At 38.9% G+C, this 27,482-nt stretch overlaps 1 protein-coding gene across 1 annotated transcript in view; it reads left to right on the top strand.

Annotated features, from left to right (window-relative positions):
- SPIN1 (spindlin 1) overlaps positions 1 to 27,482 on the top strand; it is a 55,824-nt gene that overhangs the window by 19,757 nt on the left and 8,585 nt on the right. The window contains exons 2-4 of the mRNA XM_017528484.1: positions 5,971 to 6,019; positions 20,158 to 20,411; positions 26,038 to 26,271. Of these exons, the coding sequence (XP_017383973.1) occupies positions 5,971 to 6,019; positions 20,158 to 20,411; positions 26,038 to 26,271 (537 nt within the window). The remainder of the gene's footprint in view (positions 1 to 5,970; positions 6,020 to 20,157; positions 20,412 to 26,037; positions 26,272 to 27,482) is intronic.

Raw genomic sequence — 27,482 nt, 5'->3', positions numbered from 1 at the left:
TTTCCCTTTCCCTTTTTCCCTTTCCCTTTTTCCCTTTCCCTTTCCGACAGTATCTTGCTCTGTCACCCAGGCTGGAGTTCAGTGGCCTGATTTCAGCTCGCTGCAACCACCTCCTGGGTTCAAGCGGTTCTCCTGCTTCAGCTTCTGGAGCAGTTGGGATTACAGGCACATGTCACCATGCCCAGCTAATTTTTGTATTTTAGTAGAGATGGGGTTTCACCCTGTTGGCCAGGCTAGTCTCAAACTGTTGACCTCAAGTGATCCGCCCACCTCGACCACCCAAAGTATTGGGATTACAGGTGTGAGCCACCGCGCCTGGCCAAGATTTCTTTTCTTTACCTTTGATTTTCTGCAGTTTGAATATTTTGATATTCGTAGGTGTAGTGTTTTTCAGGCATTTATTTGGCTTAGTGTCCTCTGAGCTTCCTGGATTTGTGGTCTGGTGTCTGTTATTAATTTCTGGGAAATTCTCAGTGTTTGCTTCACATTGCGTCTATTCTTTTCTTTCTCTTCCTACTTGAATTTCCATAATGTGTAAGTTATGCCTTTTGTACTTGTCTCATATTCTTAATATTTTGGGATGTTTCTTTCTGCTTTTCAGTTTTGGAAGTTTCTATTAAGATGTTCTCAAGCTCAGAGGTATTTTGCTTAGTTCTGTCCAGTCTGCGAAAGGCATTCTTCATTTCTGTTAAAGTGTTTATCCATAGTATTTTTTGATTCTTAGAAGTTCCATCTCTGTATATATTGTCCAACTATTCTTTCATGTTGTCTACATTATTTGTTAGAGACTTTAGCATATTAATCATAGTTCATTTAAATTCCTGGTCTGGTAATTCCAACCTCCTGCCTATTTGCGTCTGGTTCTGATGCTTGTTTTGTCTCTTAGAATTGCTTTTTGCGTTTTATTTAATAAGCCTGTGATTTCTTGTTGAAAGGTACACATGATGTCTGGGTAAGAGGAGCTGTAGTAATAAGTCTTTGGTAAGGTGGTGGGGCGGGGAAGCAGTCCGTAGTCCTATGATTACGTGCCAGTCTTTTCATGAGCTTGTACACCTCAGTTGGGACCTTTGGTTGTGCTTCCCAGTCTCCCTACCCTTGCCACTTGTGGGACAGAATGGCTTGACCAGCTTCTCTAGCTTGTAGAGGAAAATTTAAGGAAAGTGTGGGGGTCCTTGTAAGAGAGCCCCCAACCCCTGGAGTTTTTGTCAGACCTGTTCATGCTGACTCTCCAGCAGTGTCAGTTGGCAGTTTAGGTTTCCTTACCATGGCTCTGGTTCCTGTGGAGGTTTCTGATCTAATCAGTAGCGATTCTCTACCTCTGCCTGTTTCTCCAGTTTTGGGGGCAGTTGTTTGTCTGGTGACCTCAATTCTCTGATCAGTCTAAAAGTTACTGATTTTTTAGTTTGTTTAGCCCTTTGTTAGGACGAATTGGTTAACTTCCAAGCTTTTTAAGTGCCAGGTTATCTTTATTCACTTTTTAATTTTCAGGAGCTCCTTTCCCCTTTCATAGCCTCTTGTTCCCATTCTGTTATTACAATATCTCCAGTTTCCTTGAAGATGCCAGTTTATAATCATTTTAGTTCTCAGATCATTTCAGGGAAAGTGGTGCTGCTTGCTTTCATTTTTCTCAGACTGTGGCTGTTGATTGGCCATTCCTGTTTAAGATTAAAAGATTCTTTGATTATGAATAGCTTACCTTTTCTTGACTGATAAATAGCAAGTTCCATTTCTTCTAAATGGGAAGGTTGACTCTGTGGGGACGTAGGGCAATGTTTAGCATTTGAGGCACCCTTTTCTAGAACCCAGCACTCAGTACATCCAGTGTGGGGTTGTGTGTGTGTTGAGGAGTGGAAAAGGGTTCTTGACACCTGGTGCAATTCCAGTAGATACTGAAAGACTTTTTACTTTTACTTCTTTTTTTCCATTTCTTACCACCTTCATCTTTGTCTACTCCAAGCCCAGACATGCTCCAGGGATGCATCAGGTAGACTTGCTCCTGCTTCTAGTCTGTGTCTTGTCTTCATTATTTGGGGCCATCACATACTTAATTCTTCACCCATTAGCCATTGCCGAGCTTCTGTCCACATCGCAGTGCACGTGAACATGCTGGGTCAAGAGGGCTGAGCAGTTCTTGGCAGTCAGGCCCATCTCCCTGTTTTTGTCTCCAGAGTAGAACAATAAGCTTTTGTTTGATTTCAGATTGCCTTAAATGTATTGAGACTTGTATTATTATTACTATTTTATTGTTTTGAGGTGGAGTCTCACTCTGGGCTGGAGTGCGACTGCAAGATTGCAGTGGCGCGATCTTGGCTCACTGCAGCCTTCGCCTCTCGGGTTCAAGTGATTCTCCTACCTTAGCCGGAATTACAGGCAGCCACCATCATGCCTGGCTTTTTTATTTTTGCCCCTTATTTTTGGTAGAGATGAGGTTTCACCATGTTGGCCAGGCTGGTCTCAAACTCCCTATCTCAAGTGATCCACCCGCCTCAGCCTCCCAAAGTGCTGGGATTACAGGTTTTGTGAGCCACCATGTCCGACCTGAGACCTGTATGACTCGGAAATATGATGTATCTGAGTGAATGTTTCCGTGTGAACTCGGAAAACTGTATTTTGGCATTAATAGTTTAGTATTCTTTAAATGTCAACTAAGTAAGGTTGGGTGTTCAGGTCTTCTGTTTTCCTTTTGATTCTCTTTTTAAAATTTTTCTATTTTTTTTTTTTGTTGCCATATTAATGACGTATCTTTTTGATTTTCCTATGCACTTGTTACATCAATTGTGAGAGGAGAGAGTTGTATAATTAAGTATAATTACGGATGTGTCTCTGTCTTTAATTCTGTCAGTTTTTGCTTCATGTATTTCCATTCTCTGTAATTGAGTTCATATGGATTTAAGATTATTATGGCTTTTTAATTAATTCACCCTTTCATTCTTTTAGCATTTTGAATTGTTCTTTTGATTTGTGGTAATATTGTTTGTCTTGAAGCTAATCTGTCTGATAATAGTCTTAATTGGGACAGTTAGACTATTTCTATTTAGTTTAATTATCAGACGTGTGGCAGGTGGAACGTATTTTTTGCTGGATGGTTTAAGTTCATGGGTAAGTTGGTTTGCCTTTTTTTTCTTTTTTTTTTTTTTTTAAGATGGGGTTTTGCTCTTGTTGCCCAAGCTGGAGTGCAACAGCACACATCTTGGGTCACTGCAGCCTCTGCCTCCCAGATTCAAGCAGTTCTAGTTATCCTGCCTTAGCCTCCTGAGAAACTGGGATTACAGGTGCACCACCACGCCTTGCTAATTTTTTTGTATTTTTAGTAGAAGCGGGGTTTTACCATGTTAGCCAGGCTGGTCACAAACTCCTGACCTCAGGTGATCTGCCCACCTCGGCCTTCCGAAGTGCTGGGATTACAGGCGTGAACTACTGCGCCCAGCCCAGTTTGCTTTTATTTTTATTTTTTAAATTTTTTTGGAGACGGAGTCTCACTCTGTAGCCTAGGCTGGAGTACAGTGCTGTGATCTTGGCTCACTGCAACCTCCACCTCCCGGGTCCCGGTTCAAGCAATTTTATTGCCTCAGCTTCCTGAGTAGCTGGGATTGCAGGCATGCTTCCCCATGCCCAGCTAATTTTTGTATTTTTAGTAGAGATGGGGTTTCACCATGTTGGCCAGGATAGTCTCTATCTCCTGACCTTGTGATCCGCCTGCCTCTGCCTCCCAAAGTGCTGGGATTACAGGTGTGAGCCACTGCGCCTGGCCTTATTATTATTTTTTTTAGCACCTTAAAGATTTATTCCACTGTCTTCAGGCTTATATGGTTTCTGACATCAATTTTGGAGCCAGTTTTTTTTTTTCCCCCAATTTTTAATGTATCTTCTTTAGGTATTTTAAAAAATTTATTTGTATCAATAGTTTTTAGAAATTTGATGAAAGTAGTGCCTTGGTGTGGTTTTCTTTGTTTTTGGTCTTTCTTTGGCTTTGTTGAGCTTATTAGCTCTGTTATATGCTTTTTATCACATCTAGACAACTTTCTGTCATTATATTTTCCCCTCACTTCTCTCTCTACTCTTTGCCTTTGATTCCACTTTCCTGTGTGTTAGGCTAGTTGATACTGCTGTAAAGGTCACCGAGGTTATGTTCATTGTTTTATTCCAGATTTTTCTTTCTGTGCTATTTTGGGTAGTTTGTATTGCTGTGTGACAAAGTCACTGATCTTTTTATCTCACATTCCGTGAACTTTTAATTTCAGATCATGTATTTTTCACTAATTTATTTGTTTCCTTTATATTTTCCATTTTTGTATGTTAAGTTTTTGTATTTTCCTTTAAATCTTTGAATGTATGTATTGATGTTCTCTTAATGTCCTTGTGTGCTAAATACTTTATTTCAGTCAGGCTGTTTGATTATGGGGTTACAGTCTGCTACCTTTTTCATGTCTAATAATTTTTGTTGGTATTAAACGTTTGAAATCTCGTGTTGTTGAGTGGTGGGACTTTGTTGATGCCCTTTTACAGAGTGTTGGAGTCTATTTTGGCAAGGAGGTGCTGAGCTTTTGTTCTAGGCTTCCTCACATTTCCATGTTAGGGCCATCTTTTGCCATCTTTATTGATTTCCCCAAGTGTTAAGAGGTGGCGATGGGATCTGAACAACTATACCCCTTTGTGACTTCTCAGAATTATGTGCAGATCTGTGTGTCGTCAGAGACTTAAGACATCCTCCCCCAAATGCAGGCTTTCGAGTTTTCCTTCCGAGTCGATCCCTTCTTGCCCACACGCAGTTCCACAAATTCCAGCCAACCCACTGACTTACAACATGGTAAAAAGATGGTGTTCTTGGTTCCCCCTTCATGTACCATTGCCCAAAAGTTGCTTCCAGGAATGAGGTCCGGGCCTGTGCACGGTTCCTGTGTTGTCTGCTCCCATGTCCCACACACTGTGCTGCCTGTTGTCTAGCGTTTAAAACCAGGTGTTTCGTATATTTCATCTTGTTTTTCAGTTGTTTATGACAGTAAGACAGCTCTGTACCATTTAGGACTTCGTAGCTAGGATTGTCACTTAATCTTGTTTTGGTCTTTTGGTCTTTTTAAATTTTATTTTATTTTTTGAGACAGGGTCTTACTCTGTTGCCCAGGCTGGAGTGCAGTGGTGCGATGTTGGCTCACTGTAACCTCTGCCTTCTGGGTTCAAGTGATCCTCCCACCTTACCCTCCCAAGTAGCTGAGATTACAGGCATACTCCACCATGCCTGACTGATTTTTGTATTTTTAGGAGAGACAGGGTTTCTCCATCTTGGCTAGGCTGATCTCAAACTCCTGACCTCAAGTGATCTACCATACTTGGCCTCCTTTCAAAGTGTTTGGATTATGGGCGTGACCCACTGTGCCCAGTTAGGTTTTTTGTTTGTTTGCTTCTGTGTTTTGAGACAAAGTCTTTCTCTGTCACCCAGGCTGGACTGCAGTGGCACAAACATAGCTTACAGCAGCCTAAAGCTCCTGGGCTCAAGCGCTCCTCCCACCTCAGCCTCCTGAGTGGCTGGGACCACAGGCAACCACTGCACCTGGTTCATTATTTTTTTGTAGTGACAGGGTCTTCCTGTGTTACCCAGGCTGGTCTAAAACTCCTGGCTTCAACCAGTCTTCCTGCCTTGGCCTCCCAGAGTGCTGGGATTACAGGCATGAGCCTCCACGCCAGGCTGACACTTAGTTTTTCTTGTAGCTCTTATCCATGCAGTTTTGGTTTTGTGCTTTCATGGCTAATTTGAGTGGGTAGAGAACTGTTGCCTCTATTATTGTCTTTCAAGAGTCTCTTCTGTGTATCTCCTTTTAGAAGTTCAGTAAACAAATAGCTTTCTTACATGTTTGCTAGTAATGGTGTATTTTCTTTTCATGTTCTGTATAGCAGTTTTGCAGAAGTTTTTCCTGAGCTATGAGGTATTTTTATATCTGGTTTTCATTGACTGTATACCCGTCTCTCTTACAGGCCATGCTGGAGTATCTGCCAACATGATGAAGAAGAGGACGTCCCACAAGTAAGCAGTTCTGAAAACTGATTCTAGATAGTGTTTTGTGACCTTTTGTACACAGCATATAAGATCACCTAGGTAAGGCCCCCTCCCTTGTGATTGATGGCCTCCTAGCTCACAGGAGATGTACTGTGTGATGAGGAATAGTACCTAGTCATCTTCTCTGTCCCTTCCCTTTTCCTTGATCTGGCTGAAGTGTGCCAGGTCTACCTGTAACCATTAAAAGCCTTTGGGACATGATTTTTCTACAGTTGAATGGGAACTGGGCCAATGGAAGGAAAACTGTTCTGGCACGTGTGGCAGGTGCGTGGTGAACCTCTCCCTCTTCTCTCCTTGGAATGACTGTGTGGGCCTGGTGTGCAGGCTTCCTCTCCTGGTCTTGGTCCACTGTTTGACAAGGAGCTCCTTTTGGGCAGAGACTGTGTCTTATGCTGGGAGGGCGTGCCTAGGATGCTGTCACACGCTTACTGCTTTATAACATTTTTAAATGAAGGAAAAGCTTATGAATTTAAGGAAAGCATATCCATGTTAAAAGACAATGCAATAACCATGTATTTAAACTGACAAGTGTGCTCTCAATCCTGAATTCTGTAGGTACCAGCTTACAGAACTTTTTTCCCTAAAAATTTTTTTTTGTTTGTGACATAGTTACATCCAAAAAAGAAAATTAAGATTCTATTAATATCTTCAATTATAATATCCACTTTTACTTTATTAGATACAATGGATTTTACAACTACCCTCTACTGATAACTTTGCCACTTACAAACTGGAAATGTCACTCGAACAGTCTGTTCTGATTGTAAGACTCTTCTTAATCATAGATTATTAAATAAGGAGAAGTCACTCCTTGACCCTAGCACCATGTGAGGCACTCTTTAAAACATTTTCCCCCAAAATATTTATATTGAAAGTGTATGCTCCTTAGCCACCACACTGTAATAGCTGAAGCAGATGAGAGGCTTCTTGGCTGTCATGGAAGGGCTGATGAATAGGCATGCCCTACAGTAATTGTTAGTGACTGGACCAAACAAAAATCTCCAAAGCGTTTACGTGATACATAATGTAAATATTTGTAATATTTAGCTTCAGAAACTGCCTGTAAAGTAAAAATGTGAAAGTAAGCTACATATGTTCTTGTTTCTCTGAGGTTTAATAGTGTCTCAGATTTTATCCATGTGCTCATCACCTTCATGGTTTTGCCATATCCAGTGATATGTTTCCGTTCATTATCATGGCATTACCATAAATAGTAAGCCATGTCTTGCCACAAATAGAACATAACAATAAAAACAATTATAAGCTGTAAATATTAGGTAATGAAAAACTTAAGTACAGTGGGGACAAAGGCAAGTTAAACCTTAACTTTGCAAGAACCAGAACAGTTCATTCAAAATAGATTTTGCAAATTAAGTTAAAGGCTTTTAGAATGTTAATATGCGTCCTAATCATTTTTCCGTATTTTCTAATCATCGGTGATTAAAAGTTCATTTACTTTGGATTTCAGATATTAATGGGGCTTTTGGGTTATTAATTGGGTTTTGTGCAAGAAGATTCCGTGTGCCTCATCCTAATAAGCAACACTATTCATTAATTCATAGGTTTGATTCCCTAAAGCATAAGAAACAAGCACCTATCTAAAGTTTATATGTATAGTAACTGAAAGAATCTCTCATCCTCTGTGTTCCACATTTGGGGACCTTGATTTAGTGCCTTCACAGGCATGCATACTTGTCTTGAAGACTGGAAGGCTTGAGCACATTGCTGTCCAGCAAAAGGGAGAAATTGAAAGGAAAAGTTGTCAGTCCCATTTTCCTGTTCTCAATGCAAATCTGAAGATGGATAGAAGGAAAGGCAGAAACACAAGTTTCCACATTCACGAATGATGATTATTAATGTCTTTCACATGGAGTGAGCAGGGATGGCTTTATGGAGCTTTGAAGAGGCTCTCCCAGGTGCTGGTCTTAGAGTTAGGAAGCCTGATGGATTTCGGCTGTTAGGCCTGTTGGAAGTTCCTTACTGTGTCTGAGGTTGGCTTACTCCTTTCTGAAATCAAGGTATTAAACTAGAACAATGAGGTTTGAAACTTTTTAGCATAGATTCCTTTCTAAAATGCAATTTTTATGGAAACCAAATATAAAAAAGCAGAACTATAGTATCCTTCTCCCCTTCACTTTCTCCGCTTCTGACTCACAGAAGTTGTAAGGAGTAAGGGCCATCTGGCTTGACACTGGCGCTCTGTGACGATGGCCACCCCTTCGGTCTCTTCCCAAGTCGGTACAGGAGGTGCTGAGAAAGAACCTCTGATTGTTTGAGGGAAAAGTCACAGAACTGCACTGAGTGAGCAATAGCGCCTGTCCCTGAAGGTGTTGGGAAGAAGGTTCAAAGAGTCTGGTGTGAAGTGCTGAGACTACACAGGAAACATTCTATAGTTTTTGTTTTGTAAGAAAATAGAAGGGAGCTTGTTTTTTTCCTATAGGCTGAGCACCTCGAAGTGTTTGGGTCAGACTGGTGGATACGCCTTTCTGGGCTGGCCATGATTTGGGACAAACATTTGCATTAAACGTCCCCCGCCTTTTTTTTTTTTTTTTTTTTTGAGACCGGAGTCTTGCTCTGTTGCTCAGGCTGGAGTGCAGTGGTGCAGTCTCGGTTCACTGCAGTCTCCACCTCCTGGGTTCAGCTGATTCTCCTGCCTCAGCTTCCCAAGTAGCTGAGACTACAGGCATGCCCCAGCACACCCAGCTAATTTTTGTATTTTTAGTATAGACAGGGTTTCACCGTGTTGGCCAGGCTGATCTCTAACTCCTGACCTCAAGTGATCCACCTGCCTAGGCCTCACAAAGTGCTGGGATTATTGGCTGAGCCACCATGCCTGGTCTAAAAGTACATCTTGGAGGGAGAATATAATTGGAGGGATGTCTAAGACAAATTTCTTCCTAGTGGTTCTTTGTTTCAGTTTTAAAATGTAAATTCCCTTCCCTGCTCCTGCAATTTGAATAGGGAATAGATTTCCATTCCATGCTATTGTTGAAACAGGTGATTGGGCTTTGGTATATTTTTCACTAACTTAGATTTAGAAAGTGGACTAGAATCTACTAAACAGTAAATAGAAGGATTTCCAGGGATTTTTTTTCCTTTTATAAGATAGGAATACTAGTCACTGACAAAGAATGTCTTTTTACTCCTCGTCCCTGGAGTGTTCTTCTGCAGTTTTCATGATGGCCCTGTCACATAGGAACTCTGAACCTTAATTACAGGTGAGGAAACTGAAGCATGGGGGGATCAAGTAACTTGTTCAAGGTCATGTAGCTAGTAAGTAGGTGATTGAGCTAGGACTCAAATAGGATGGTCTGATTTTAGAGCCCGTGTTATTAACTACCACGCCACAGTTATTGAACTTCACGTTTTGTTTTCTCGTCTCAGAAATTGGTTATTTCAGTTGTCGACATGAAGACTGGATAATTCTTGGTGCACCATGGTGTTGACAGTCATAAGTTGTTCAGAACATTGAATGCTTTTTAATCACCTTGCAGTAAGTCATTCATGCCAGTCATGAGAGTAGCACTTGGAGGCCCTGAAGCTGTTTGAATGTTTGCCGTGGACATCTCTGGTATTCCCAGAGTGTACAGTGTGTAGACAGAGTAATGAAAGGAGCCACACTAATGTAGATGGAGAAATGACTTTTTTGGGGTCTATCTTGTTTTTATTGTTGACAGTTTAATCTGATAAATGACAGAACTTGGTATAGAACTTTTATTGACTAACAGTTACCAGCAAAGCAGGTTTTTTCCCTCTCTGATTTGCGTCTTGCAAAAAGACAATTATTTTGATTTAGCCAGTCCTTTCTTCTAAAATCTGTAGCCCAGAGTAAGAGAATTGCTTTATAACAATACCAAGTAGACCAAGAGTATCAGTAATTAGTCCTTACAACCTAGCATACAGCATATGACAGGCATTTACAGGTATGAGGTAGAATTGTGATTGTTGAAAATTTAACATATATTATGTCTGTACGTACTGACTACCAAGATTAGATATTTAAATACTGGTTAGGAATAGGAGTTAATTCAAGCCGTTAAGGGAGTCTAAGTCTAGGTAAAAAGATGAAAAGTCTTTCTTTTTTCTTTCCTTTCCTTTTCATTTAGTTTCTTTTTTTTCCTTCCCCCACCCCCCATCCCCCAGTAAGCCTTTTGCATTCCTAAAAAGGCTTTTCAACACAAGATGTCAGCACAGAGTAATAGTACTTTCAGAACTTCTTTGAAGTGTTGAGCAGAGTACATAATCTCAGTTTCCTACAATCTCAGTTTTCTTTGTTGGGAAAATGAAGACATAGTGTTCGTTCTAAATCAGTGCTACCCAAGGTGTGGTTCGTGGATTGGCTGCAGCATCAGTTCAGCAGTTGGGAACTTCTAGAAATTCTTTGGTTCCTCTCTTCAGGCTGCTGAATCCAAGAGGCTTTGGGGGCTGGTCTGGGGAATCTCATTAGAGGCTCCCCAGGTGGTTCAGATGCATGCTGAAGTTTGAGAAGCACTGGCCTAAATCATTGTTGGAATGATATCGTAAGCACATTGGAGAACGAAGTTAAATTGTGGTTGGAAATTAGCATACAAAACTATAGCAATGAAAGGTGGGTGCAGTGCTGTGTAATTGTTTACTATTTACTCAAATTCAAACTACAAAAAAGTTCTTTTTAGCCATTACACAGATATCAGTTTATCTCTAATGATGCTAAATACCTTTCGATCACTTTATTTTGTCCGTGAATTATTTGTTTCAACAAATAGCTTCTGGAGTTATGGAACAAGAAAAGAGGTTATAGATGTTTAATTCTGGCTGCATTTCAAGATGTCCTAGGTTGAATGAAGTATCTTGGTATTTGCTTTACAGTATTGCCCTTTGAGGGGATGTTACTAACTGGTAAATGAGAGCTAAGAATATTTTAGACTCTTTCCTGAGAAAATATAAGAGATTGAAGGGCTTTTAGAAATACATATATTCAGAGAATTTTTAAATCAAAATCACTATATTAAAAAAAAAAACCTTCATTTTAAATCACATTGGAGTTGCTAATCACTCCTATCTATTGGGGATATTCTGAATGATCCAGATATAATCAAAGGGGGTTTGTTTTCATTTTATTCCCTTTCCAGTAATTCCTAATAGTTTGCTTTTATATACACTATTTCAACTCGTAAATAAGCTTTAACTTTTATTATTAATAGTTTTTCCTGATTTTTTTTTTTTTTAAGAACTCCTAGTAGGTGATTAGAAATTAAAATTTCTTGGAACTTGTTCAATATAAAAATAACCTTTTACTTTGGGAAATTTTAAATATACACAAAAATATAGAGTAGTATATCATAAGTCTTGGCATTCCTCACCTAGCTTCAGTAGTCTACATTTTGCCAAATATCAGATATTCTTAGTGTATCTAAACCTGTCTTAAAGTAGATACTAGTTGGAAGAACCGAAATGAATTTATCAACAGCTTCCGTATTTCAGTACTTTTAGTAGTGAACACAGTCTAGGTTTGTTTAAACACTCATACTTGTGAACTTTGGCTGCTGAGCAGCTTGTGCATTCAAGGCCCAGTAATTTTAACAAGTATAGTATGTTATTCTAATTACTTGGTTTTTTGCCTTCAGGGGAAAATTACCTTTGTTTCCTTTGCCTTTTCAGTCAAATTTAGTTATTAAGTAAATTGGACAGAAATAGTATCTGTAACAGATATTCTTTAATTCTTCTTTTGGAAATAGTAAAATTACATTCTGAAAGAAGAATTGCTCTTGAACCACAAAAAGGCAATAGAAATTAATGTAGGAATTGCTATTCTTAAAATATGTATATCTGTTTTTATATATAATTTCTTGGTGAATTAGTATACACATTGCATTAATATAGCAATAATTTAAAATTGTGTTTTATGTGGCTGTAAAACTGAAATACTTAAGTTGTAGAAAATTTTAGAAACAGGTAAACACAGAGGAAGAAAACTTACTTATAATGCCATCACCCAGAGATTGTCTGTTAATTTAATGTATATTGTCAAAAACTTTTTCCTACATACCAATAAGGATTGCGTATAAAAATTTTTCATGTGGTCATATTTTCTACACTTCTGGGTTTTTAAAATTTTTCTGAGACTGGGTGCAGTGGTTCACACCTGTAACCCCAGCAGTTTGGGGGGCCAAAGTGGGAGGATTGCTTGAGCCCAGGAGTTTGAGACCAGCCTGGAGAACACAGTGAGACCCTGTCTCTACAAAAAATAAAACATTAGCTGGGCGTGGTGGCAGGCATCCGTACGTAGTTCCAGCTACTTGGGAGGCTGAAGCAACAGGATTCTTTGTGCTGAGGAGTTTGAGGACAATTTGGGCAACATAGCAAGACCCCATTTCTTTAAAATTAAATTCTTTTTCATGATTTTAATATGTATATAGTTATTTTATCATGGAGATATATACTCTGAAGTTTTTAATTATTGGGGCCCGTTGGTAAACATTTTATGTTTAGTTTCCCCTATTAGCAGTATCTGTGCACATCCATTATTATTTTCTTCTGATAAATTTGTAGATATGGACTCACTGGAACAATGGAAACTCCAAATGGTTAAGGCTTTGGACAGATACTGCCAAACTAATCACTAGAAAGGTTTTATTCATTTTATACAGAGGTAGAAAATAGTACTTCATCACAGTTTACATTAAAATCATCAAAATTCTAAGTTTTTGTTATCGTTAATACGAAAAGATCATCCTGCTGGCAGACCAGAACACTAAGAAATTTCTAGATCTCAAGCAGATAGGAACAAATTTATATCAAGTTTCCACTGAGGAACTCTGGTGCCAAAAAGTAAGTAATCAAACTAGATCTAGAATGCTGCCAGGATCAGAGATAGTAAGGGGCTGGACAATAGAATAGCTTGGGTATAGTCACCAAAATAAGGGTAAGAAAATTAATTGTACAGAATTGTCACTGGAACAGAAGATGCTCAGCTTACCTCTTCTTGCCTTAAAGATAACTGTCACTTCTTAGCCTCTGTGCAGCTACCAGGGTCATGGCTTCTGTCATCAGAACCTGCATTTACTACTCAGAGGCCAGAGAGTCTGACTTGAGCTGAAGACATACATTGTATCTGCAGATGGCACTTCATCTTGACTTACATCTACAAATACTGATACCAAGAATCATGAGGCATCTTAGAGCACTAAACACATAAAAGATAGTCACTAGTCAAAACAGAAGAGCAAGCCAGCAGTCACTATGTATGTGTAGGAAACAGAGAAGACCTGATCGTAGTGAATTCCTGGAAGAATCAGTAAAGAAATGAAACTTGTCTTCAGATATCAGAAAGCATGTTCATTAAAAAGAAAAACATTCAAGATATGATGACAATGAAACAACCAGTTTTTAGACATTAAAAATATTATGCAAGTTATTTAATAGGCTGAAAATAGAGTTTATTTAATTCACTAACAATTGAACTAAGGATTTCTTCAAGGTGAAAAGTATAAGACGGCAGTTGAATCATGGAGGATTGATCTAGAAGTGCTAGCATTTGTCTAATGAGATTCTAAAAGGGGGTGAAGGAGAAGAATAATCCAGACTACATATGAGTGATAATTTTCCTTTGCTCTCTTCAGATTGACCAAGTTCTTGTGAGGGATAATTAAAAACACATGTCACACGTTTTCCTGACATTTTAGAATCTAAGAACAAAGAAAATTCTAAAACACCTTGAAGACCCAGCACTGTAGGAGACTGAGCTGGGGCAGATCACTTGAGGACAGGAGTTTGAGCCAGCCTGACCAACATGGCAATACCCTGTCTCTACTAAAAATGCAAAGATCAGCTGGGTATGGTGGTGCACACCTGTAATCCCAGCTACTTGGGAAGCTGAGGCACGAGAATCACGTGAACCTGGGAGGTGGAGGTAGCAGTGAGCTGAGATTGCGCCACTATACTCCAGCCTGGGTGACTGAGACTCTCTCTCTCTCAAAAAAAATAAAAAAAAACACCTTGAAGAGAGAATTGTCCCTCAAAAGAACAAGAATCAGATTGGCTTCTATCGTCTGTAATTCTAGATGATAAAAGAAAAAAAAATTTTTCTCTCAAAGTACTGAGGGGAAAAAGATTTTGAAACTGATTTGTATACATAGGCAATTCAGGGATGAGGGCAAAATGACATTTTGAGGCTTACAAGAGTCTAGCAAGTTCATATTTCTGAACTTTATCTCAAAGAATTAGGAGGATGTATCTAGGAGGACAGAATATATGTGAGAAGAAAACGTGAAAATATTGAGCAAAAAGCCTTTCTTGTTTCTAAATAATGCAGCATTTTGAAAAGTTACTATTAAGATAGTAGCAAAATGGGCCAGGCACAGTGGCTCATGCCTGTAATCCTAGCTCTTTGGGAGGCCGAGGCGGGAGAATCACGAGGTCAAGAGATCGAGACCATCCTGGCCAACATGGTGAAACCCCGTCTCTACTAAAATACAAAAATTAGCTGGGCATGGTAGCACACGCCTGTAGTCCCAGCTACTTGGGAGGCTGAGGCAGGAGAAATGCTTGAACCCGGGAGGCGGAGGTTGCAGTGAGCCGAGATTGCGCCATTGCACTCCAGCTTGGTGCCTGGCGACAGAGCAAAACTCTGTCTCAAAAAAAAAAAAGCAAAATGAAAAATAACAATTTGGAACAAAAGCCTACATTTCAGCAATTCAGTAGAATTAGGTAAGATTTTAAGTCTTTCTTTTAAGGATTTTTGTTTGGTGTTGGTGTTGCTTTGGATAGGGGGTAAAAAGTATAGGTTTTGATTAATCATAGATTTTAATAGAAAAATGAGAGTTTAGGTTATGATGTTTGGAAAGTTAAAGGTAATTGCTGGAAGAATAGAAGTAGGATGCATCATTTGCACTAGAAGCTTTATTTAGTGAAAAGAAACTTCAATCATTCTAGCTGTACTGATGAAGAGAGGAAAGTGAGTAAAAGAAAACAGAAGACAAGTATATAACAGAACAAAATGTTAAATATGAGACTCAGTATGACTTACCACAGCAAAAGCTAACTTTTTAAAATATGAAGGTGAGGAAATACAATCAGTTCAAAAGGGAGGAATATGCAGCCTCAGAATTAAAGGACCCTGGGTCCAGTTTGAGGAGGACTTCTGGCCAGATGCGAGCCCCTTGTGTGATGCCCAAAGGGAGGAGACCTTTTTTTGCTCCTTGGAGGTGTCTGGTATTAAAGCTGTTTATTCCGAAATGCGATTCTAGACCATATCAGGAGCAACTGCAGATAATTCCCATTTACAGAGGAATGCTGCTAACAAGTGTAGGAGGGAGCAGCGACAAGTAAAAATTCTGCTGTCATAGGTCAAGTTTATGTTGGTTTTGTTGAAAATCAAGGGTACAGCCTGGGCACAGTGGCTCACGCCTGTAATCCCAGCACTTTGGGAGGCCAAAGCTGGAGGATCACAAGGTCGAGATCAAGACCATCCTGGCCAACATGGTGAAATGCTATCTCTACTAAATATACAAAAATTAGACAGGCATGGTGGCGCGCGCCTGTAGTCCCAGCTACTTGGGAGGCTGAGCCAGGAGAATCACTTGAACCCGGGAGGTGGAGGTTGCAATGAGCTGATTTCATGCCAGTGTACTCCAGCCTGGCGACAGAGCAAGATCCCGTCTCAAAAAATAAATAAATAAATAAAATCAAAGGTAGAAAATTTCATGCTGTTAGAGAGAGAGGAACACATTGAGAGGGAAGGAGAAAGATTTATATTAAAGAATTGGCTAATGCAGTTATGGGGACTGACAAGTTCAAAATCTGCAGGGTAGGCCAGCCATCTAGAGACCCAGGGAAGAGTTGAAGCTGCAGCATGAATAGGCAGTCTGGAGGCAGAATCCCTTCCTTCTCTGTGGTGGCCAGTGTTTTTCTTGAATGAGGCCCACCTACGTTATGAGGGCAGCCTGCTGTGCTCATAGTCTGTGATCCAAAGGTTCATTCCCGCTAAAAAATGCTTTCAGAGTAACATCTAGACTAGTGTTTGACCACATATCTGAGCACTGTGGTGTGACCAAATTGACACACAAAGTTAACCACCATACTGGTGAAGATGATATATTTGCTTATAATTTTAGTAGTAATCATGGAATGTCTGTGTAAATTACAAAATGGAACACAAGACTGAATTCTGTCCTTAGTGAGGCTTGGGAACTAACCTTAGCCTTTGCGCTAAACATGAAGAAAGCCTGATCCTGTACAGGGAGTAACTCACTGGGTCTTTTGCTTAGAAACCAAAAGAAGATATGTAACTGGTTATCAGTTTAAGGAAAAAAGTATTGCCAAAAAGGATTCTTGTGTTCTAAAGTGGAAGTGTTACCTCCTTCATCAGCTGTTTTTCTAAAGAGGCCAATTGGATATTATTGTATATTCCAAGAGATTATACAAATGTCTAAAAAATCTCCTTTCTTCTACCTCTGAGTAGTAAAGTTACAGATTTTTTGTTTATTTTTAGGTGATATATATTGGTTCCTTACAGTGAACAGTTTTGAGTTTAGCTCTTTGTCATCTCCTTTCTCTCTCCAATCCTAATTTTAATCCATTTTTTGATGCAAGTGTTGTAGACAGTCAGTATACTTATTCTACTTGACATATGCTTTCCTCCTGTTTTTGAGTTGTGTTAAATTTATAATATCAGAACAGATAATGGTTACACACTGTTGTCTCTCCTTGCCATCATTCAGTTAAATTTATTCATTGCTTTCTCCCAGTGCTGTGCTGAACCTTCTCTTTGAGTTCCTTGATTATCTGAAGCTCATCATCATGTAATTTTATAACAGTATCCCCTGCCTTCTGACATAGTGATTACAGTTTTGTCTGTGGCCTTTATACTTGAAGGTAGTGTACAGTCTTGGCTGATGAACAAATCTTTGGCTCACGTTTTCTTTTCCCTGAGAATCTTAAGTTTATTACTCTGTTGCCTTCTGGCATTGAGTGTTGCTGTCAAATTCTGAGTCTTTCCCTTACACATGATTGGTTCTTTTGTCTAAATGCCCAAAGAGTGTTATTTTCATTAAAATTCATTTATTTGACTTGGATATGCCTTAGCTCCAGTCATTCTGTGTTTTCCCATGGGGTGCCTTTGTATGTTCAATTGTTTTGTTTCAGGAAAGTTTTCTTGAATTGCAGTTTTTAGTATTCTCTTCTGTGAACTTTTAGTTTTTAGTTCTTCTGTTATACAGAAGTTGGAATATTTGTTACCATCTCTTAATTCTTTCTGCTTTTGTCCCCATCTGTCCCCTTCCCTTACATGCTCTCGTGGTATCTATTTCTTCTCATGTTCTAGTTTATTCTTTGTTTCTGAAAAAAAAATTTCAAATTGCTATTGATTCTTTATTTTCTCTGATAGTTCTTACATCTTTTCTTGTCCAGCTATCTCATTTTTCATCTTTTCTATTTGTGATATGTGTTCTTAGGTTAGTTAGGGTTCTCCAGGGAAATAGAATTGTTGGGAAATAGATAAAATATGAAGGAGATTTATTATGAGAAATTGGCTCATGCTGTTTTGGAGGCTGAAAAGTCCCATGGAGTGCTATCTGTAAGCCAAGCCCCAGGAAAGCTGGATGTGGAATTCAGTCTGCAGGCCTATAACTAGGGGAGCTGGTGGTGTCAGTTTCAGTCCAAGGGCACGAGAAGACTGATGTCCTGTAGGAATTTACTCAGGATGGTGGCAAGAATATTGAGGGGAATATATTAGAGAAAGTTGTAGCATGTAGTCTCAAACCCTTTTGGAAGGCCTAAGGGCTTTTTCTATAGTTCTTGGCTGAAGACAGCCAGAGTCTCTTTGCAGGAGCCAAAGAGATTAGGGCACAAAGACAAAGGAATGTGAGTAGTTTACCTAACTAGCTTGTTTACTCATGTGGTCTTAAAACTAACCTTTGGGCTGAATGGCTGTCTTGGGGGAGGTTGACCAGGGTTATTACCCACTGATTGTGTTTGCTTTGGGCATTGGAACCTGTCCTTTAATCTTTCAGTATAGTGGTGTTGACTCAAGCCTTTGTCAATTAAACTTTACTAAATAAATGCGAGTCTCACTGAGTGGTGGTGGGCCGGTGGCTCTATCTTTTTACAGCCCTCTCCAGGGAGTCTGTAAGCAGCCATGGACCTTCAAGCCAAACTGGCAAAGCATAATATCTGTATGTCAGTGTACTTTATTCATCTGTCCCTGAGTCAGGGTGTGCAGGACAGACCCCTGCACACCCCCCTCCCTCCCCCAGGTGGTGACCCTGACAGAGGTGGCCAACATGGGGTGACCCCACCATGTCTCAGTTCAAGCAGGCCAGCAGGAAGAAAAAGGGGCAAATTCCTCCCTCCTCCATCTTTTGTTCTGTTCAAGCCCACAGAATGGATGATGGCCACCCACGTTGGTGAGGGCATCTTCCTTGTTCAGTCTGCTGATTCAAATGCACAGACACACCCATGAATAGTGTTTAATCTGGGCACTTTGTAGCACAGTTCAGTTGACAAAAAATTAATCATCGCAGTTCCTCTTTCATGGCTTCTGCCATTTGCTCTGTGTTAGTAGTTTTCATCTACTTCATGAGCCTGTTTTTGAGGCCTGCTCCTGCCTGTCAGAACATCCTTCACATTGTTAGTCTCTTTCCTCCTCAAAAATAACTGTGTGTGTTGTCCAACCATGATGCCTCCAGACTCATGTGAATAAGAGGATTCCAGGAAGGCTTTCGTAGCTTAAGACCTCTCTTGTGTAGCCACCTCTGTCATACTTTCTGAGACCTGCCACCCTCATTTGTGCCTGAATCCTGCTTTCCTGCCCTGTGGTCCTGTCCTGCTCAGTGAGGATTGTGTACTCAGAAGGGCTTTGTCTTTCAGGAAGGAAGGTTTCCTGGGTGTTTGCACAGTCCCGAGGGGTGTAGGCAGACCTGGGTTTTCTGGCCTCACAGTCTTGCACTTAACCTTGTCAGTCTCCTTCTCAGTCTGCCTGGTTAGGCTCCGATCCCCTTGCTTAGTTTTTCACACCAAAGGAGAAGCCTCCCTTCTGTTGTGAATACTCCTTATGGTCTCTCATGGCCTGTTCTCCTCTGACTTAGCTACATTTATGTTACCAGTCTAGAGGAAATTCTTTCTATTTAGAAAATAGATAATTTTAGTTTTAAACATTACAACCTACAATAAATTGTTTCTTTAAAAAACTTGTTTGTGTTATATGTCAGACATTAATCACTTTTTTTCATGGTTTATGAAATGAGAGCTTTATATCCATAAAACTGTGGGAAGGGAATTCCTTTCAGCTGTTCTCATTCTTGGCATACATCAGCATCCATTGTGTTGGTTTTGGCCTTCAGCTTGCCTCCAAGAAGCCAAGGTTTCAAGGTGAAGTGAATATTTTTTCCTGATATCAAGAGCCAGGTGTATTATTTATAAACATCCTATGTAGATTTTTCAGTTGCTAATAATCAGGAAAAAAATAGTGTGTTTCAGTAATTTTTAATATTACATTGTTTTTTATAAACTTCAGTTTTAAGATTATATGTTTTATAGACAAATAATATTTCTGTAGTGCATTTGATTTAAGCTAGTGTGGACTTCAGTTGAAGAGAAAATTGTCTAGTTTATTTTTATTTAAGCCTGTACGGGCAGAAATACTTGGGCACTGGAGTGGTTTAAATTGAATAGTCATATATTTATTTTTAACTCAAAATGGAGCCATATTGTATAAAGCTATATACCTGTGTGATTATTGGTAAAATATATTTCATGGGTCAGCCCTTCTGCTTCTTTAACTTAGATAATTTTGAGTTGATTGAATTAAACTCAGAAAGCTGAGGACCTGGCGATTAATAGTAGGGCTTAAGTTGCTATTGACTAGTAGTTTTCTTTTTCCCCTTCTCTGTATACAGTTGAGGTGCACAACAAGTTCCTGTTACTAACATACCATGTCACACACTCACCACCACTGGTACACGGGTAGAAAATAACCACCTTGAGTCATCTGAAGCAGGAATGTGGCAAACATGAGTTTGTACATATTTTGGGACCATCTGTAATGAGAGCATATTAGCCAGTTATGTTAGATCTAGGCATGCATACTTTTGAGATAATACCTTATGTGTGTATATGTGTGAATGCAGAAAACATCGGAGCAGTGTGGGGCCGAGCAAACCTGTTTCCCAGCCCCGGCGGAACATCGTAGGCTGCAGGATTCAGCATGGGTGGAAAGAGGGGAATGGCCCTGTTACCCAGTGGAAAGGAACCGTTCTGGACCAGGTGCCTGTAAATCCTTCTTTGTATCTTATAAAATACGATGGATTTGACTGTGTTTATGGACTAGAACTTAATAAAGATGAAAGAGTTTCTGCGCTTGAAGTCCTCCCTGATAGAGTTGGTAAGTTCTTTTTACTATTTGTGCATTATATGCTTTAAAAATGATATTGAAATGGATGCTTTTTTATTATTTTGTATTATTAATACTTGCACTTTTATCGGAACACAAGCTCCCCTCCTTATAAACATTATGTTAAATCACTGAAAACCACAAAAAATGGATCCAAAGCAGTTCAAGGAACTGTGTAGGGGATATAGAGATATATATTCCCCCCTCCCCCAAGAGGTTTGCAACTTAATAATTTATAATACAGTTATTTCTAACATTTTTGCTCACTGTTTTCTGGACTCTGATGGGTAAGGTTATCAGTAGCTCAAATCTCCTGTGTGTTGATCTTATCAGATACAAAAGCTAAGAGAATGTGCATTTATTTTACAATCTTTATGTGAAAGTGTGTCTTTGATTGTATACAATGTAAATGATAATTGTACTTTGAGCCAAAATTTAAGCTACCAAAACGTGATCTTTATTTTACACAGAGCTTGTTTGAACAGTATTTGTGGAAATGAATGGCTCTTTTAAAATGTCATATAGTGCCAGTTTTGCCTTACAAATGTTCCTTAAGACATAAGGTCTAAGGTAAATAATAATTACTGATTTTATTTTTTAGTAGGGTGAGATACACCCAAATTATTACGTTTTTGCAGTATTTACTTTGAAATATTTTCTTATTACAGTGATGCTGCTCTTGTTTAAAATATTGGTTTGTACTTTGAGAATTGTCTTTAACAGTCTATACCATTAAATAATAAAGCTTCAGCAGATCTAGACTTTGGAGGTAGGAATTTTGGGATCAGATTTCACGGGAAGAAATTAATTGAGTCCCCTCACTTTGTTTTTCTTCACACCGTGCCACTGTATTCCTGGGATATAACAGTTTCCCTAGCAAGTTAATTCTGCCATAGTAGCAAGTTATTTTGTTAATTTTCTGTTTGGATATCAAATGTGAAATCTTTGCTTATCTGCATAAATATGGTTCAGTTTTCAAAGAAATCTTTCTTTAAATATAAATCTTTATTATTACTCCTAAAGATGATATTAAATCTGGTATTTTCAACATTCTTATCTGTTCTTAAGTGTGACTGAACACCTGCTCTTCTCTTGATGCACATCCTACATTTCTTCTTGATCACGATATTAATCTATTTCTCACATAAGAAACTTTAACACATTAAGAATTTTAACAGCAGAATTTTAGCCTCTGCCCCTTCTGAGACATGAGAAGTAGCTCACTTGAAGGTTCCTGCATATTGCTTCATGACCTGTGGTTGTTAGTCTTTTTGTCATTGAAGGATAGAAACTGTGCAAGTATCTCTGGTGATGGTATTAAGGGTTCCATGTTGTTTGTAGTTTGGGATTATTTCAGTTTCCAACAATATTGATTTTGTAAACAATAAAGCAATTTAAAAAGAAATCCAAGAGCTTCTATGTAAATCAGCAATATATACGCCTAATTCAGCTAATAGTTGCTGTTAATTTTAGTATTCACTGTATTATGGTTGGTGCAAAAGTAATTGCAGTTTTTGCCATTGAAAGTAATGGCCAAAACGGCAGTTACTTTTGCATCAACCTACTTCAGCCTAAAAAATTATTTGCTTTCACGTATGTTTTACATAGGAATAAATTTGCTTCAGGCAGTACATTAGAGTATAATTAAAATTATGTTTTTCTTAAGCTAAAGTTGGAGAAAAAAGTCAGTCAGCCAAAATGCATGTGATGTCACAGAGCAGTGGTTCCCAAAGCAAAGTCCGGGGACCCTAGGGCTCTCTGAAGCCCATTCAGGAGATTTGCAAGGTCAGAAATATTTTCATATTGATAAGTTGTAATTTGCGCTTTTCACTCTCTCTTTTTCCTCAGTTACACAGTGGAGTTTCCCACTATGTATTTGGAAGATTTGCATAACTTAGTGAACACAAAATTTTGTATGAGCAATGCATGGTACCAGATCATGCACTGGTGGTAGAGCTGTAAAAAGTGCAAGACTAACTACTTTTCAATTGCCAAAAAAAAAAAAAAAGTATAGCATAAAATTTACTATCCTAACCATTTTTAAGTGTACAGTTCAGTAGTGTTAAGTACATTCACATTGTTGAAACAGATCTCCAGAACTTTTTCATCTTGCAAATCTGAAAATCTACCTATTAAACAAAACAATGTGCCTTTTTTCCCATTCCCAGCCCCTGGCAATCACCATTCTACACTCTGTCTCTATGAATTTGACTACTCTGGATATAGAAGTGGAATCATACATATTTGTTTTGTGAATAACGTACTTAGCATAGTGTCCTCAAAGTTCATCCAAGTTGTAGCGTGTGACCGGATTTCTTTCCCTTTTAAGGCTGAAGAGAACATTCCATTGTATCTGTATACCACAGTTTATCTGTTTACCCGTTAAGGGACATTTGGATTGCTTCTACCTCTTGGTAGAATGTAAAATTGTGAATAGTGCTGCTATAAACATGGGTATGCAGATGTTTCTTTGAGATCCTGCTTTCGGTTGTTTTGGTTATAGGCACAGGAGTGGGATTGCTGGATTATATGATAATTATAATTTTATTTATTTGTTTGTTTTTGTTTTTTCTTATTTATTTTTTTAAAATTTTATTTTTAATATCCTAATTCTGATTTCTTAGGTAGAACCACCATACTGCTTTCCACAGCAGTTGTACCCTTTTCCAGTCCCGCCAACAGTACACGAGGGTTCCCGTTCATCCCTTAGTCAGCAGTTGTTATTTACTGTTTTTGTCATAGAGGTCATCCTCATGGGTGTGAGATGATACCTCATTTTGTTTTGATTTGCATTTCTCTGATGATTAGTGATGTTGAACATCTTTTCATGTGCTTCTTGGCCACTCGTATATCATCTTTGGGGAAATACCTATTTAAGTCTTTTGACCATTTTTTAATGAGGTTATTTGATTTTTGGTTTTGAGTTGTGAGAGTTCTTTATGTGTTCTGGAGGCATGAGTTTTAATGTAAGAGTATGACAGATTTATTAATGGTTTCAGATTCTACATCGTAACATCTTTAAAGAGTTAACTGTTAAATTTTGTAGTTTCATATAAGAATATCTAGAATTACTGAAAGACAAAATACTCTTCTATTTCAGTATCATAACTTTGTAAGGCTGGATTTCATGCATCAACCAAAAGAACAGATCATAACAGATTGAGCACCAAAACAGATATGAGAATCTAGTTGTTCTTTTTGAAACCTAGACAATTAGATTTGCAAAAATGTAAAATTATGCCACTCTTCTTACTATATTTTGATAGGAAGTAGTTACTTTTAATCTAAATTACATTGTTATACAGGTATTTTAAAATGTTTCTAGATATTTTTTTTTTTTTGAAATAGTAAATATTGGTAGGAATTGTCTGTGTAAACAAATGCTTTTTTAGGTCTTTAGTAATTTCTATTTATTTTTAAATTATGTTTTTAGAGACAGGGTCTCGCTTTGTCACCCAGGCGGGAATATAGTGATGTGATCATGGCTCACTGCTGTCTCAACACCTTGGGCTCAAGTAATCCTCCTGCCTCAGTCTCCTGAGTAGCTGGGGCTACAGGCGCACACCATGATACCCTGCTAATATTTAATTTTAGTAGAGATGAGATCTCATTATGTTGCCCAGGCTGGTCTCAAACTCCTGGCCTCAAGCAATCCTCCTGCCTGGGCCTCCAAGTGCTAGGATTATAGGTGTGAGCTACTGTGCCCAGCCAGTAGTTTTTAAGAATGCAAATACAGTTCTGAGATCTAGTAGTCTGAGAGCTACTGGCTTTAAGAAACTTGTGGGGTTCTTTTTTAGTGTCATGCACAGGGAGGAATTTGTAATTTTTTATTATTACTGCACACTTAAAGAAAACCAACCATATATGTTTAGGGTATGCTGATAAAATTAATAGCAATACATTTGTGAAGAAAATCTAACTTGTTTCTTTTGATTTAACAGAAATAGAAGTCTGAGGAAAATAGGAGTGCTAATTGTTTTTTGTTGTTGTTAAGACAGGGTCTCACTCCTGTAGCCCAGGCTAGAGTGCAGTGCTGCCATTTTGGCTCACTGCAGCCTCGGCTTCTGGGTTTAGGTCATTTACGACCTTGGCTTCTTGAGTAGCTGGGACTACAGGCCTGCACCACCACACCTGGCTAATTCTTTGTATTTTTAGTAGAGATGGGGTTTTGTCATGTTGCCCAGGCTGGTCTCAAACTTTTGGGCTCAAGTGATTGGCCCACCTTGGCCTCCCAAAGTGCTAGGATTACAGGTGTGAGCCACCGCGCCTGTCTCAAATCGTTTTTTTTTATTTTTTTATTTTTTATTTTTTTTTTATTTTTAAAAGACAGTTGTTTTAATTTTAGGTAAAGACAACTATCTAAAATGGTCGACTGGAGAAACCTTAAAACCAACAGGATCCTTTATAATTTTTTCAGTATTAAAAAGACGAAGATGATAATTTTCACCCACTTTTGAAAGTATTAAGGGCCAGGACTGTTAATCTATTATTACAGTTACCTGAGCCCCAATTACACCGGGCATCTGATTAAATTATACAACAAATACTGACCTGCTATGATCTAGGTATAAAAGAAGAAAGGGAAGGTCTTTGTTTTCATGGGGATATACAAGCAACAAACAAGTACCACAGATACATAAAGTGGGATAACTTTAGATCATGGTGAATGTTATTGAAAGTAAAACTGAGTAACGTGACTGGGATTGGTGGGGCTACCTTCACCTTGTTGGTCAGGAGAACCCCAAGAGGAACTGGCCTTCTAAAGGTGTGAGGAAGAGCTTTAACAGGCAGAGGAGAGTGTGTCCTAATGGGAGAGGAAGAAGAGCAGAGTAGAGGAGGCATGGGCAGTGAGGAGGCAGATGGCAAAAGTTGAGGGCAGAGGTGTGATGGCTTAGGGCTTGGGGGCCATAGTGAGCAGTTTGGTTGTTTTTCAAATTATGAAGATAAGGTGTGGGAACATTGTAAATCACACAATCTGGTATCAGTGACACAGTGATTACTTTGGTTTCAGTGGAGAATAAGATTAATAGGAGCAAGAGTAAAAACCTATACCTTAATAAAAAATGGAAACAAGACTAAAGGAAAACAAACACCAGTTTCTTTAAAATAAAATAAAAAATCTGTGCCTTCAATAGGTTCATTTCCAAGTTTTAAATAAATGTTATGTGGTCATGTGAGACGCTAATACAGGAAAAGCAAGGTGAACTATATACAGGAACTCTACTATTTATGTAATTCTTATGTAAGTCTGAAGTTATCTCCAAATTTAAGTAAACAATAAAAAATATATTTTACACCTTGAAGGACAATTAACACTTTTGATGTGGGTACAGAACCAAGACCAGACGAGTCCAGAAGATTTTTTTTTTAATCATATTTTTTTCAATTAACTGACCTGGGACAAAATACTTCTATTCCTGTTGAATTCAACTCTGAGCTGGGGCCCAGTAGTTTGTGTTGGGTTTTTGTACTTCTTAAAGCCTTCCCAGATTCTGATGCTTGCTAATACATTGCATGGACAAAATTTCAGATAGGCTTCTTTAGTAAATTCAGTCTTCATAGGCGGTAATCAGTGAAACAGTTTGTCAGCTTTTATTTTTATTTTTTAAATCCCCAGCAACATCTCGAATCAGCGATGCACACTTGGCAGACACAATGATTGGCAAAGCAGTGGAACATATGTTTGAGACAGAGGATGGTTCTAAAGACGAATGGAGGGGAATGGTCTTAGCACGTGCACCTGTTATGAACACATGGTTTTACATTACCTATGAGAAAGACCCTGTCTTGTACATGTACCAGCTCTTAGATGATTACAAAGAAGGCGACCTTCGCATTATGCCTGATTCCAGTAAGTATATATTAGCAACTTTTATTTTGGATAATTCAAAATGGATTTGGGTTTTAGTACAAGATATTCGATTGGCTATTTTGCAGATACATTTTTATTTTTGGATATATAATTATTCTTTTAGTCATACACAAACACAGGCTTTGAAATTTTTCATCTTGTCATGAATTTTAGATAAGAAAATGTTTGATAATCAGTTCTGCTTGGCTTCTATAATAAAATACAAGTTGTTTTATAATTATTAACACTACTACATGTTATTTACTTTTATTTAAAAACATGATGGAATAGGGACCAATAAAACATGTCCCTATGTACCCTTGCTCAGCTTTAACAGTTACTAAGTCATTGCCTGTCTACTTTTATCTGTTAGTCTCCCCAATGCAATTATTTTGAAGCTAGTCCCAAGACATTGATTATTTTATCTATAAATACTTGAACTTCAGAGCAGCAGTTTTCAGCCTTTTTTGGCACCAGGGACCAACTAGTTTTGTAGAAGACAGTTTTTCCACGGATTGGGGGTTGGGTGTAGAGATGGTGGTTTTGGAGGCATTAGATTCCCACAAGGAACACGCAACCTAGATTCTTAACATGCGCAGTTCACAATAAGGTTTGCACTCCCATGAGAATCTGATGCCCGTGCTGATCTGACAGGAGGTGGAACTCAGATGGTAGTGCTCTCTTTGCTGCTGCTAACCTCCTGCCGTGTGGTGTGGCCCAGTACTGGGGACTCCTGATTTGGACAACATCAATTTTAGAAAACAGCTAATTGGGGGAGCTTTTCTGTAGCAACTGAAGTACAGAGTCAGTGTTGAGACAGATCATTTAGCTATTTCTGCAAGTAGTCTGTTCATGCAGAAATGGTAGAAAAGGATGTACCTGGGCTAATTTCAGTAGGCCTAGAAAAGCTTTATTGAGTCATTTTTTTGTTGTTGTTGTTGTTTCTGTTTTGAGACAGTCTTGCTCTGTCGCCCAGGCTGGAATATAGTGGTATGGTCTTGGCTGACTGCAACCCCTGCCGTCCCTCCCCAGCCAGGCTGAATCAAGTCTCCTGCCCCAGCCTCCTAAGTAGCTGAGACAGCAGGTGCCTATCACCATGCCTGGCTAATTGTGTGTGTGTGTGTGTGTGTGTGTGTGTGTGTGTGTGTGTGTGTTTGTTTTTAAGTAGAGACAGGGTTTCACAGCAGGTGCCTATCACCATGCCTGGGTGG

The sequence above is a fragment of the Cebus imitator genome, unplaced genomic scaffold (genome assembly GCF_001604975.1).
Source record: "Cebus imitator isolate Cc_AM_T3 unplaced genomic scaffold, Cebus_imitator-1.0 Scaffold53, whole genome shotgun sequence".
Lineage (NCBI taxonomy): Eukaryota > Metazoa > Chordata > Mammalia > Primates > Cebidae > Cebus > Cebus imitator.
This window is presented reverse-complemented; position numbering and strand designations above follow the sequence as displayed.